A 13,624-nucleotide genomic window follows, 5' to 3' on the forward strand; every position below is an offset into this window, starting at 1 on the left:
AGATCACCGTTATGTCAGTACAGAAGGCATAGATGCTGTGTTCCTGCAAAGCAAGGACAAGGATCCATGTCCCCCCTAGTAAAAGCACCTCCCATAGTACACAGAAATACAGGCTAGGCATAGTTAACCCTTGGATAGCCCCTGATTTTAACCCCTTCTCAGTCAGTGTCATTAGTACAGTGACAGTGCGTATTTTTTAGCACTGATTAGTGTCACTGGTCCCAAAAAACTGTCAAAAGTGTCAGTTAGTGTCCGACTGTCTGCTGCAATATCGCAGTCCCGCTACTAGTCACTGATTACTAGTAAAAAAATTAAATAAAATAAAAAATAAATAATAATATCCCATAGTTTGTAGACGCTTTACCTTTTTTAGCAAACCAAGCAATATAAGCTTATTGGGATTGTTTTTTACCAAAAATATGTAGCAGAATACATATTGGCGTAAATTGATGAAGACATTTGTTTTACTTTTTTTTTTTATTGGATTTGTCTTATAGCAGAAAGTAAAAAATATTGTTTTTTTTTTTTTTTTCAAAATTGATGGTCTTTTTTTTGTTTATAGCACAAAAAATAAAAACCACAGAGGTGATCAAATACCACCAAAAGAAAGCTCTATTTGTGGGAAAAAGACATACATTTTATTTGGGTACAACGTCGCATGACAACGCAATTGTCAGTTAAAGTAACGCAGTGCCGTATTACAAAAAATGGCCTGGTCATGAAGGGGGGTAAATCTTTGAGAGGACAAGTGGTTAAATTTTACTACTTAATAGACCTGTTCTTACCTCTAAAGGGTATATGTGTTTTTGATCCCTAAGGTCCATTAAAGCATGGAGTTTGTATACTCTTTGAGTTTGTATTCTTTTCTTTAATTTTCTTTTACACTACATAAGCCAAAAAGGGACTGATTGATTGGCTTTCACCCCATTGTGCCTGTGCATGCTTAAATAATATCTAAACCTAAAAACAAAATGTAATAAACTACAGCTTATCAAAAACTATTTTTTTTTTTTTGCTTTTTATTATTTTAACACACTTCCTGTGTTAGGGTGTCTCCACTCTGAATGAAGTAGCAATGGAGACACCTTTGGACAGCAGCATTGTCTATCTGGGGAGAGGGTAGTGTTAGATTCACTAGCAGATTTTGATAGACTTGACTAACAAAGCAGAACTGCAGCTAACATTTCATAAGCTGTTACAGCAACAGTTTTTTTCCTTTAGGGAAAAAAGTTTTACATAAAGTACCTGAATCAAGGCTGAGCAGTGTAAGCACTCATGCCAGTGTTAAATGGATTGTCTCACTCTGTTTACCTTTACCATCCTCCTTTCCCTTTTCCCTCCTATGATGATGATGATGTTACATTTGACATGTTTTGATTTTCTGTACACACTTGGCGTAGAAAAGACAAGATACAAAAGAATATGGCTTGTCAGATATAACTTTATTTTACTCTGTTCATCTCAATACTTGATATATACTACTTGACACTACACACAACATATACTACTTAAGTATATGTTATGTTATACCTTTGTATCTATTTTGGAACTTACGCTAATTGTTCCAATGTGACGATTTGCTGTATCATTATGGTTGATTATACCCATGTGCCTGATTTTTTATTTTTTTTGCTCCTCTCAATTAAGGGAGCCTTCTTTGGTACTTAAAAATCTATAAAAAGATTGAGATTTAGATGGTTTGTCTCAGCCTTCCAACTGCCAATTTCTTTGGACAGCTTGGTCTGTTAAAGAAGTTTGAGAATTAACAGACTTACCAGGTAAAAATAAAGGGAAAAAAAGCTAAAAAAAAATAATAATGCAGCCACCACATGTAAGGATTAATAAGCTGCAATTTATTACATATTTGCTTGTGGGTTTAGATACACTTTAGTTGTAAGAGTGTGAGATTAGACAGTAAGCTCCATCGGGGCAGTGATTGATATGAATGGTTCAATGTTCTCTGTAAAGCAGTGTGTACTATGCTGATATTATATACATTTATAGAACTATTATATCAACAGAGATTCTGGCACAAAGCTGGTAAATAGTGATGAGAAGTAGTCATGACTGGGTTTCTTGATGGGCTGAGAAGCATTTCCCCTCTCATAGTCATTATGGCTCAGCATTATATGAGGACTTTTTCAAAACGTATTTGACTTTCAGACAAGATGCACTTATTATGTTTGCTGTTTTAAGTTGACCTAACTGATCACACTCCCTCCTTCCAGAGATGCATATTTACCCTAATCTGATCAAGGTAAGTATACATCTCTCGAGGGGGCAGTGGAATCAATTAGGTCAGCTTAAAACAGCAAACAAGATAAGTGCACTTTGTCAGAAAGTGCACTTATCCTTTAAAGCCAGCACGACTAGGACTATTTTTTTTTTTTTGTTTTTAAATCTGATATTTCTAAAACTGTTTTTACTCTACATATTAATCCAAAGGAATACCGAAGAGAAATCATAATGTAAGCTAAAGTGCCTCATTAACTGGTCCATAGCCTGCATTTCTATTACATCATTATAGAAAAAAGCACCAGATAAGCATCTTTCATTCTGTGTTTGAAGATGTGTGATACCCAACATAATTATCTCTTGGCCAGTATATTAGGTAATTTAAGTAATTTAAACAGAGTTTAATTCACTTCAGTAGGAGAGACATTTTTAGCAGAAGTTGCTCTGCTTGTCTCGGAGTGCTTGGAAGCACTTAACATACTATTACTTACCTTAAAGCCTTAGCTAGAAAATATGACAGATAAGGAGGCCTCCTAAATATGTTTTTTAGGTTTGTCAACTAAAAGTTAAAAAATTAAATAAGGAACAGTTATTAGAAACAGTTGTGCTAAACGTGATCCTTTTCTCACCCTTTTTTTTTTTCATTTAAATACAGGTGCTAAAAGGCACTATATTTTGATGCATTGGAATTTAACACTGTTCATACTGATCATGTGATTTCTACTGCATACTGTTAGCTCTTTACTTATCCCAAACATAACACAATTTTAATAAAAATATACAAAAACATAGAGTTGCAGTTCATTTACCTTCTACATGACCCCATCTGCTGTTCAAGTAGTTAGCTTATGTTATTTTGGAAAATCTTAATAGTTATTGAGTGGACCAAACTTTCTAAATGTCTGAGTAAATGAAACAAAGGTGTAATTATCACAGTTGTCTAGCTTCACACGTTTGGCCAACTTTGGGACAACACCACGCAAAGATCTTAGCCCCATTCTTTGCTCTTCATACCAGATTTTTTCCATTCCGCTGACTTCTTTTCGAGCAGTTAGGTAAAATGGTGAATTTGGTTCCATCTGAGATGGAGGACGATGGGTATACATGTACTTATAGAGAAGACAGTAAGGACATCTTTGATGTCCCTTTGAATGTTCATGGAAGATCTGTCCATAACACATTTTACTGGGATTTGCTTGCTTGTCTCTTTTGACACTGTCTGTTCTAGCAAAGAAAGGTCTATTATTTGCATCCTTGAGAAATTCAATATCCCCATACATAAGGTCAGCATGTTCTTGTAAAGTCCTCATGTTCAGGAACTGACTGTTGTACTTTACCACAGAGGACAATAAAGGCACAGGCCCATCATCACCTAGACACCCAGTCCTCCACATCTCCTCTTCATCTGCTAGTGAGAAATAGACAATGTTGCGTGATCTGGAGCCTGACATTCCAGCTTTGTTGAGCATTCTTAACTTTTCCTTAAGTTTCTGGGATGAAGAATTAAAGACACTACTAGTGATAGAAAACCCAGCTCCAGAATTCTTTAAGATTCGGTCTAATCCTCTACGTATTGCATGGAGCGATGTTGCCAAAAAATCTGACCCATCTGTTTTTTTTACTGTCACATAAAAATCCTCTAGAAGTTCATTTAGCTTAACAGCAGGAACCTTAAATACAAATAAAAAAAATGTGAAAAAGGGGTTCAAAATATATATAGGACATTGTAAGTATACCATTTTAAAGGAGTGCATACAGTATTCAAATTCTTATTAATACATGGTAAGGTTACTTTCTCTAATGCATCTAAAACATTATCTCAGTATAACTTCTATGCTGAACAATGAATACTTAAAGCTCGAGACCAAGCAAAACGTTTTTCTTTTTCAGTTTTTGGTAGTGTTAAATGCAAAGAACCCATATAAAGTATTTATTGTGGCCTGTGTCCCCAATGGGAGGCTTTCCTATCTAAAATCTTTACAGTGGGGACATAGACTTCTACAAAACACAGTCACCTTGTGTTTCCTATTTCTTTATCCTGAAAAAAGCCTTGAACAATGAAAAGGCATTGGAAACACTTAAAGTGGTTATAAAGTCTAATGTTTTGTTTTTTTTTACATTCCAAAAGGTAAAGCTTTCAAGAAGTGCCATATCCATTAAACAATAGTAAAAGAATACTGACAAGATTACTTGTACAGTTATTGGTGGATTTGAAAGTGTAAAGAATTTTATTAAAACATATTAAAAACTTTATATGTTAAAAGACCTTTGAATAGTCAGAAGGAAAGGGGGAGTACATCCCCTACATATGTTTTTTCCCCCTTAAATACATGACCATAAAAAGAAAATATGGCAGTTCTCTGTATAATTCGAGTAATCTTGTCCAGTTTTTAATGGTCAAATACCATCACTTATCCTACATAGGGTATATAGAAGAAAGGCTGACTTTTGGATTATCACAAAACTCTTACAAAGTAAGAGTGGCAATGTTAGCAGTATTCTATGTTCATTAAATGTATTTTGGTTTAAGAATGGATTGATAGCTTGCACTTTGGTTTGTCTTTTAGACTGGCTATTGTCAATAATATACACTGACACTCGGTTCATAGGTTGAGCCCCACAACAAATGAGATGTGCAATCTAAGACACGTGTGACATAATGTGGAAGTAGTTTATCCCATATTAGGGAAGAGTTGTATCATTTACAACCTCTGAGGCATTATTGATATATGAAGTTTGTGATATATGTCCCTAAAACCTTTTTTGTATACCTTAGGCTCTCTATTCTGCCTCGCCTATGCCTCTACCTTTCCCTTTCCTATGGCTGGTTATATTTGGGTCCGCTATGCCCGCCCCCCAGACTAGTTTCTGAGGATTCCACTAATCTACGCCATACTGATGTAAGCAGTGTAGTTTTTGTATATACTGACTCAAAACAACAATGTAATATATGTACAAACCTAATCTTTTGCTATTTGTTTGATAATAATAGTGCTGTTCCTCCAAATGTATATGGTCCTGAAGAAGCTACAATTCAAGCGAAATGTGTTGACCTTTAAAAACTGAACAAGATTCTTCGGATTATACAAATAACTGCAATATTTTCTGTTTATTATCATGTATGTCCTGTATTTGAGGGGAAAAAAACATAAGTAGTAGATGTATTCCCGCTTTCTTTCTGACTATTCAAATGTCTATTAAAACATAAGCTTTTATTATGTTTATAATAAAATATTTTTTTTTATATATAAAAATGTGTGCGTCATATTGTGCCTTTATCAACCATTAACCGTACAAGTAATCTTGTTGATATCCATTCTCTGCATTAAGGTAATAAACTCCCCACTAACTGCTCCCCCTACCCCCTCCCCTTCACTTCCTAGTCTCATTGCTTGCTATGGGGTCACCTGCAGGAAGAAAGAGCAGAGAGCACTGGCGGGGGACTCTGGAAGAGGAGGTAAGTATAGCAAGTAAGTATGACCTCATCTAATTTTTAATAAAAAAAAAAAAACACTTTAACTCACATGTGGTAGAGAACAATTCTGTTGATCTAGGAAATTTATATGAATGCAGAGGGGAGGAAGGGGAGTGAGCTTGGTAATGCAGACCACCACTTCTGGCAACAACTATCCCAGAGAGAGCAATAGTGATCAGGACAGGCATTCTAACCTACCCAATCAATGCTCAATCCAAAAACTAATAGGTGGTATGACCAGCCAACATAGGCACAAGTTGTTGACCAACCCATTTATGGCGCTGTCCTAAGTTTGAGGCCTGATTTGTTTTAAATGTTAGTTGAATGTCAACAAACAATTAAACTGTTAAAAGATTCTGTGTGCATTTATTATCTAAGGGTAGAAATCAGGGGGGCAGCTGTTACCAAAGCAGGAACTGGCAGTGCACTCACTGCCTACGCCAACTTAGCACAAATAAGCATGGAACTACAAGCCCATAAAGTAAATACAGAAGCAAACCTTCAGTTTCAAATTGTTTCTTTGGTCATAGGTTTAGGGAGCTTAAGTATTAAGTCAGTTAGGACAAGGGTCAGGGGTAAGGGGGGTAATTATAGAGTTATTAGAGTTAAGAGGATGTGATGTTATGTATTAGGTTAATGTAATTTTGTACGTGTTAATTTTAAGTTTTAGGTTGGGAGTTAGGGGGTGTTTAGGAATTATTTTAAGGAGTAGGAGTTAAGGAGTGAGAGGGACAGGTTACTTCTTGGGTTAAAAAATATATTAGAGAAGAGTGACAACATTTAATGTTAGCCCTCTGCATTGAAAATCACATGCTGCCGGTTTTGGGTATGGAGAACTAGTATACTAATAATAGGTGCTGCCTAAAGTAATCTGCATTGCATTTAACCAAACTGTGCTTTTTTATTAGCAGTAGTAATGTCAAAACAGAATTGACCTGACGGGCCTATATAACACACTCTAACCTTGGTGAAGTCCATGCAGTCCTTAAGCCCTCTTGTCATACACCAGTACCGCCACACATTTAAAGCATACAGGGTAGCTTTGGTCGTATTTGAGCTCACTGCACTGATGCACAGATCCTTCAGGTCATCATGGAAATGAAAGATTGGAAATCTATTGAGCTTGGTTGAGTATGCTGCAAAATAAATAAATGAATTAAACTGATAAGTAATAAAATATTTTTAGTTCTATAACAGAAAACACAATGTATGATGAAAGAGGCAAATGTAAACTCGTTCTTCCTTTTATGCATGATATATGTAAATTATCCTTATTATTTAAAATTTCAGCCTAAATATTTAAATATTAATGACAAGAATAAAAAAAATGTATTAAAAAAAACAATTATCACGCAAATAAACAGAACAGCATAATCAAAGTAACTTCAGCTCAGTATTTGAACACTATGAAAGATCTAAGAATAAACATGTTAATACATGCACTCATTTTGCACTAGCAGGGTTTAAATACATTTAATTTTGCATTCCTCTAATGGTGGCTGCTAGAGAGAAAAGTTGTTCCGCTCATCCACCCCTTTCTGCTCTCTCCACCATTCAAGATTTACAGTAGAAACAGCCACCTGAAGATGAAGGCTGGCACACCATTACACATAACTGATGTGTATTGTGGTGTATCCACCCCAGCCCCCCCCCCCCCCCCCCAAAAAAAAAGGAACCTTCAACTTTAATAAGAGCATGCAATGCCTAACTGCAGCTTATAGAGTGGGCAAGATAATTTTTTGTATCAAAAGAAGTGGGATACATAATCTTTCCATTGTACAAAGTATAGTGTAAAACTGTTTACTGTATGGGCATTGCCATGTCAAGGGGCATTCTTTGCACCTGGGGGAAAAGATGTTTAGCCATAACATACATTTTTTTTACAGATAGAACTGTAAACATTTGAAATAAACTTCTGCATGGACTAGTTGTAGCCAACTCTCAAGACCAAAAAAAAGCTAGATGTGTCTCAATGCACAAAATGTAACTGGGTAATATAATAATATAAATAAGAAATACCACTGTTCATCCAGAGAGTACCCAATTACTTTGGAAAATCATGAAGGAATTTTTTCACTGTTAGCTCATACGTCAGTTGCAAACTTTGGGGATGTGGCTTTTTATTTATTTATTTTTTGCCTTTTGGGTAAACTCGCTTTAATATACTGCATGTCTTTTTTCAACCTATGTAACTATGTCGTTTTTCAAGATGTGGACAGAACATAAAGCACATGATTGGCCGCTTTATACAACACATGCACATTTATGTTTGTTTTTAACATTTAAAACATTCTTGTACATAAACAGAAGTATCACACAAAAAAAAAAAACAAAATCACTGCATAGAACTGTTAAATTATGTGAAAAAACATGTTGATATATACGGTGCCTTGAAAAAGTCTTGAAATTTTCCACATTTTGTCATGTTACAACCAAAAATGTAAATGTATTTTATTGGGATTTTATGCGATAGACCAACACAAAGTGGCACATAATTGTGAAGTTGAAGGAAAATGATAAAAAAGTTTTCAAAATTTTTGACAAATAAATATCTGAAAAGTGTGGCGTGCATTTGTATTCAGCCTCCTTTACTCTGATACCCCTAACTAAAATCTAGTAAAACCAATTGCCTTTAGAAGTCACCTAATTAGTAAATATTGTTCAATTGTGTGTAATTGAACCTCAGTAAAAATAAAGCTGTTCTGTAAAGCCCACCGATGTTTGTTAGAAAACCTTAATGAACAAACAGCATCATAAAGGCCAAGAAACACACCAGACAGGTCAGGGATAAAGTTGTGGAGAAGTTTAAAGCAGGGTTAGGTTATTCCGAGCTTTGAACATCTCATGGAGCACTGTTCAATCCATCATCCGAAAATAGAAAGAGTATGGCACAACTGCAAACCTACCAAGACATGGCTGTCCACCTAAACTGATAGGCTGCACAAAGAGAGAGAGTTAATCAGAGAAGCAGCCAAGAGGCCCATGGTAATTTGGGAGGAGCTGCAGAGATCCACAGCTCAGGTGGGAGAATCTGTCCACAGGTCAACTATTCGTCGTGCACTCCACAAATCTGGCCTTTATGAAAGGGTGGCAAGAAGAAAGCTATTGTTGAAAGAAAGCCATAAGAAGTCCCATTTGCAGTTTGCAAGAACTCATGTGGGGGACACAGCAAACATGTGAAAGAAGGTGCTATGGTCAGATGAAACCAAAATTTTACTTTTTGACCAAAAAGAAAAACGCTATGTGTGGTAGAAAATGAACACTGCACATCACCCTGAACACACTATCCCCATCATGGAACATGGTGGTGGCAGCATCATGTTGTGGGGATGCTTTTCTTCAGCAGGGACAGGGAAGCTGGTCAGAGTTGATGGGAAGTTAGATGGAGCCAAATACAGGGCAATCTTAGAAGAAAACCTGTTAGAGTCTGCAAAAGACTTGAGAATGGGGCAGAGCTTCACCTTCCAGTAGGACAACGACCCTAAACATACAGCCAGAGCTACAATGAAATAGTTTAGATAAAAGCATTCATTTGTTAGAATGGCCCAGTCAAAGTCCAGACCTAAATCCAATTGAGAATCTGTGGCAAGACTTGCTGTTCACAGATGTTCTTCATCCAGTCTGACAGACTAAATTTCACTCTCTAGATGTGAAAGCTAGTAGAGACATACCCAAAAAGACTTGCAGCTGTAATTGCAGCGAAAGGTGGTTCTATTAAGTATTGACTCGGGGGGCTGAATACAAATGAACGCCAAACATTTCAGATATTTGTAAAAAAAATTGAAAACCATTTATCATTTTCCTTTTACTTCACAATTATGTGCCACTTTCTGTTGGTCTATCACATAAAATCCCAATAAAATACGTTTACGTTTTTGGTTGTAACATGACACAATGGGCCATAGATAAAAAGACACGCTTATAAGAGATACAGACAGCAAGACACAGAAGTTTACAATTACTCTTTCACTTAAAAAAAAAAGAAAGCTACCAGCAAATATAATGTGCTGACACCTACATGTACTTGCACATTTCTGCAGCAGCTCTTATTCCCCTCTGCTAAGGGCAAAAACACCAATTTCTATCTTAAAGTGTCAGAACTTTGCTTATTCAGAATCGCCAAAGCAGAAGGCAATGAGAACTCTGCACTTTATCCCTGCTAGAACTTTCCTTTTTTACGTATCAGATTAGTATGCACCATCATAATTGTACCTAGAAGCTGTGAAACTGATGTTCAGCATAACAAACATTTCCTGTGGTCCTTGATAACCTCCCTTGGGCAGTCTAACTCTTGGTTAAATTTTCCATACGGATGCCTATGGCCACACTTAAACAGAGTTTTAAAAAGTCAGAACAGTAATACCCTGGTAAAGAACCAGATTTATACCTACCTGTCCAGAAGCTGATTTTCTGAAACGTACCCCTCTTACAGAACACACTTTTGGATGTGTAAAATAGCATGTTCTCCGTCCATCCCTGTGGTTCCTCCTACTGAACCCTACAAATTTACTGTGTCCTGCAGTGACTAGAGGTTGAGGGGAAGAAACTCAGTGGCCAGGGAGGGAAGACAATATTCAACATCCCAGTGGTGTTGGATAGTATTGGTATAAGGAGCTCTGCTAACTGCTAAACCAAGTTGTAAAATGTTGAATTAAAAAGTAACTAACTAAGCTAAGTTCCATATATTAATGCTAGAAGACAATACCTGGGAAAACTACTGCTAACAGTTCAGTTATAAATGTACCATTTTAAGGATCATCAATTAACAACATTTGGGATAGCTGGATAATCACATTATTGGGTACAGCATATTATTTCATATAATCATATTATACAAAGGGAATACCTGAGGTCACCAAAATATTAAGTTTTAGCACCTTTTCACCAATAATTAATTTAGCTTTTACCATAAAATATACAGTAGACACAAGACAAAAATGTACTTAGACTTGTATACCTTGGAGCTATAGTTTTCCAGTAAATTACTGCAGTTTTAATGCAGCAACAAAGTTTATAGCTCTACTCAAACATAACAAGATTCCAAAAATAATTTCAAGCTAACAAAGTTCCTGGACTGGCATATACATTTAAAATTGTATATATTGTGCCTTTTGTACTAAAGTAAATTTTAGTTGTGAAATTGATATAATCTTCTCAGTATATTAAATTTTAAGTAGATGTATAAACTATATTAAACTTATAGTAGATTTACACTTCAAGTATAGGCATAGAATCAAAGAGGCAGTAAAGTTTCTCCAAAATTATACATTCAGTCTTTTAGAAACATTAGGGCGTGTGTTGGTTTGATAGTTTTCTCTAAGCATATGGCTCTGTCCAAAAATATCTGGAACAGATTTCAAGCTGATTATATGGTTCATTAGACATTTTGGGAAGAACTCAGAGCTTTAACTAGCTACATCGGCACATTTCTGGATGACTCAATAAAACTGTTTTACAACTGATGAGGCTGTAACTGTGTATTGACTACAATACGCACACAGACTTATACAACTGTAGTGGAAATTAAGATGTAAATAGATACTTCACATTATCTCAGCAAATTTAATATAAATGTACAAATTATGAAAACTTACATGGATTTCATATGGGTATGTATGACTGTAAAGGTTCACTAGCTACCAAATGCTGTTCATGTATTATTAACAGGGTCTACATTCAAGATGACAAATTTCTCCTTCTGAGTTAACCTCATGTGGTTATTCACTGTATACGTCGAACAAATATGCTGCAGTTCTTGTACCCACAAAATACTACGAACAGTGACAAAGGAAGAAATGACCCAGCATCAGTGCGAGAAAAATATCTCTGCATCAGTGACAGTGATAGTAAAAAACAAGCAGCACAAAGGAAACGAGGGCCAGGCCATTGAGAGGAGGGCAGTTTATAGTTTGGACAGGTAATTCAGAGGGTGGCATTTAAAGGTGGGACAAACAGTACAGAGGGAGGCCATTAATGGTAAGGACAGACATTACAGAAGGAAGAAGGTGAAGATGGGGACAGGCATTATACAGGGGAGGGGGGGGGGGTTGATGGCTGGAACAGGCATTAGAGAGGGAGGCAGTTGATGGTGGTGACAGGCAGTAAAGGGGAGGCAGGCAATAATGGAGAACAGGCATCAGGGAGGAGCAGGTAACACAAACTCTTCATCTCCCCCAACAAAGTCTCAGTTGTCCCACATTATTGCCCTCCCCTCAGTGTAGCCCATGCACTGCCCCTGTCCTATAGCTCAGGCCCTTCAGCAGTCAAAAATGCTTTTGGAATCCTTTCCCAGCCTCTGGGGCTGCTCTCATCCCTGCCCTGGTTCATGTGGGTCAATCACATTTTAGCTTCCTCTCCTCTCTCCCAGGCCATACCGTTCAGTCAAAAAGAGAAGAGGAGAGCAAGAGAGCGAGAGAGATAGATTTCCAGCTTCTTAGAAACTATGCTCAGGCTGAGTGTCTCCCCAACCTTAGAATGACAGCCAGTCAGGGAATTGGGGACACATCTAAATCCGGAGACACATCCTGGGACATTTTAAAAGTGGACACAGCCTTCTAAAAGTGGGGACTGAAAACTGGGGATGTCTGGTCACCTTATACATGAGGCCAAATGTGAGGGCACCCTGCTGAATTATCCTTACAGAGATGTTTAGGGTAGGCTATCCCATGGTTGTTGCCAATTTTGGATGAATCAACTAATTCAAATCTTACTTTGTGCTGTTAGCTTTAAGCAATTGTCATTCAAATCATGTACTATACAGTATAGCAATTAGCAGTATATAAGCAGTGTCAAGAGTGTTCCTGCTAGAAGCAATTGCAAATGAAGTATTGCAATTCTAGAATCCCTGGTCTCTCTAAAAATGAAAGAATTTATACAGATTTCAAGTTGTAAAAAAAAATATGGCAGCATCCATAAAACACAATTGTGTTCTGTGCATACAAACAAACTTATTTCAAAAACTAATTGAGCTGAGCCTTGTGAACAACAATATATCAGGGGTTCCAATATAGGTTTCAAGGAGGTTGTGGACAATGGGGTCCCCTCTGTCATCCACCAATTCTAGGGCCTTTCAATGTCTTTCAGAAATTTAAGTAAGCCTTGCAAATACTGCTTGGTAAATAGGGTTTAAGGAAAAGCATATCAGTATTTCTTCTCTGATATAAAATGTCACCTGAAATTCTGCAATTTCAGTAATCTTAAAGTATGTGTCAAGCCCAAACTATTTTATTAGTTTTGGCTACAGTCGGAAAAGGCTTTGAGTTACAATAAGTTCCCATCCTGTTGGCAATACCAGACAGGAAGCGAGATGATTTCTTGAGTAGTAACTCAGTCTGAAATAAAAACGCCTTTCTTTTGTATGGTAGGCAAAAGGCTAGAACCCCATTCAGATTTATATTTCTGTCTGTGTTGTTGAAGATTTTTTCTACTTTCATGTCTGGTGAAACTGTTGAAGACCCAGATTACAGTAACAACTCAACAGACAATCCTTCCCTACTTTACCTAAAAGTTAAAAACATTGTTTGCTTGACATACGCTTCAAGGTAAAACCATAAAAAAAAAAAAAATAGATAACTTGACTGCATGCTTATAGAGGAGCAACTCAGAGTCGCTTTCAAGTATCTTCAGTGGTCTTCAAAGATAGGCCACTTTCTGATAGTGTTAAAAGTTGAACTGCCCATTCCTACAAAGGCCCCATGCACACTGGGAGTTTAGCCCAATGCATGAGACTCTGGTATTTAGGTGTGAATGGAAAGCATAAGTACACCGTCCAGCCCCATTAATAGCAGCCTGTAAAACTGTGGGAGGCTGACCGCTGCTGCTGGACAGAGTGCACCAAGTATAAGGCAGTATGTGCCCAGGGACAAATGCTCAGAACTCAGACTGGTGCCCAGCCTTTGGCCCTAGGACATTTAC

General features: G+C 36.9%; 1 protein-coding gene across 2 annotated transcripts in view; it reads right to left on the minus strand.

Annotated features, from left to right (window-relative positions):
• Positions 1 to 2,429: 2,429 nt before the first annotated feature.
• Positions 2,430 to 13,624, minus strand: part of KIAA1958 — a 107,401-nt gene continuing 96,206 nt past the window's right edge. The window contains exons 3-4 of one of the 2 annotated variants that reach the window (XM_082255827.1): positions 6,674 to 6,846; positions 2,430 to 3,905 (exon numbers count right to left, since the gene is read on the minus strand). In XM_082255827.1, the coding sequence (XP_082111953.1) occupies positions 3,102 to 3,905; positions 6,674 to 6,846 (977 nt within the window). In that variant the 3' untranslated portion in view covers positions 2,430 to 3,101. The remainder of the gene's footprint in view (positions 3,906 to 6,673; positions 6,847 to 13,624) is intronic. The other variant, XM_082255828.1, reaches the window with a different exon arrangement.

The sequence above is a fragment of the Pelophylax lessonae genome, assembly GCF_965119305.1.
Source record: "Pelophylax lessonae genome assembly, chromosome: 1".
NCBI lineage: Eukaryota > Metazoa > Chordata > Amphibia > Anura > Ranidae > Pelophylax > Pelophylax lessonae.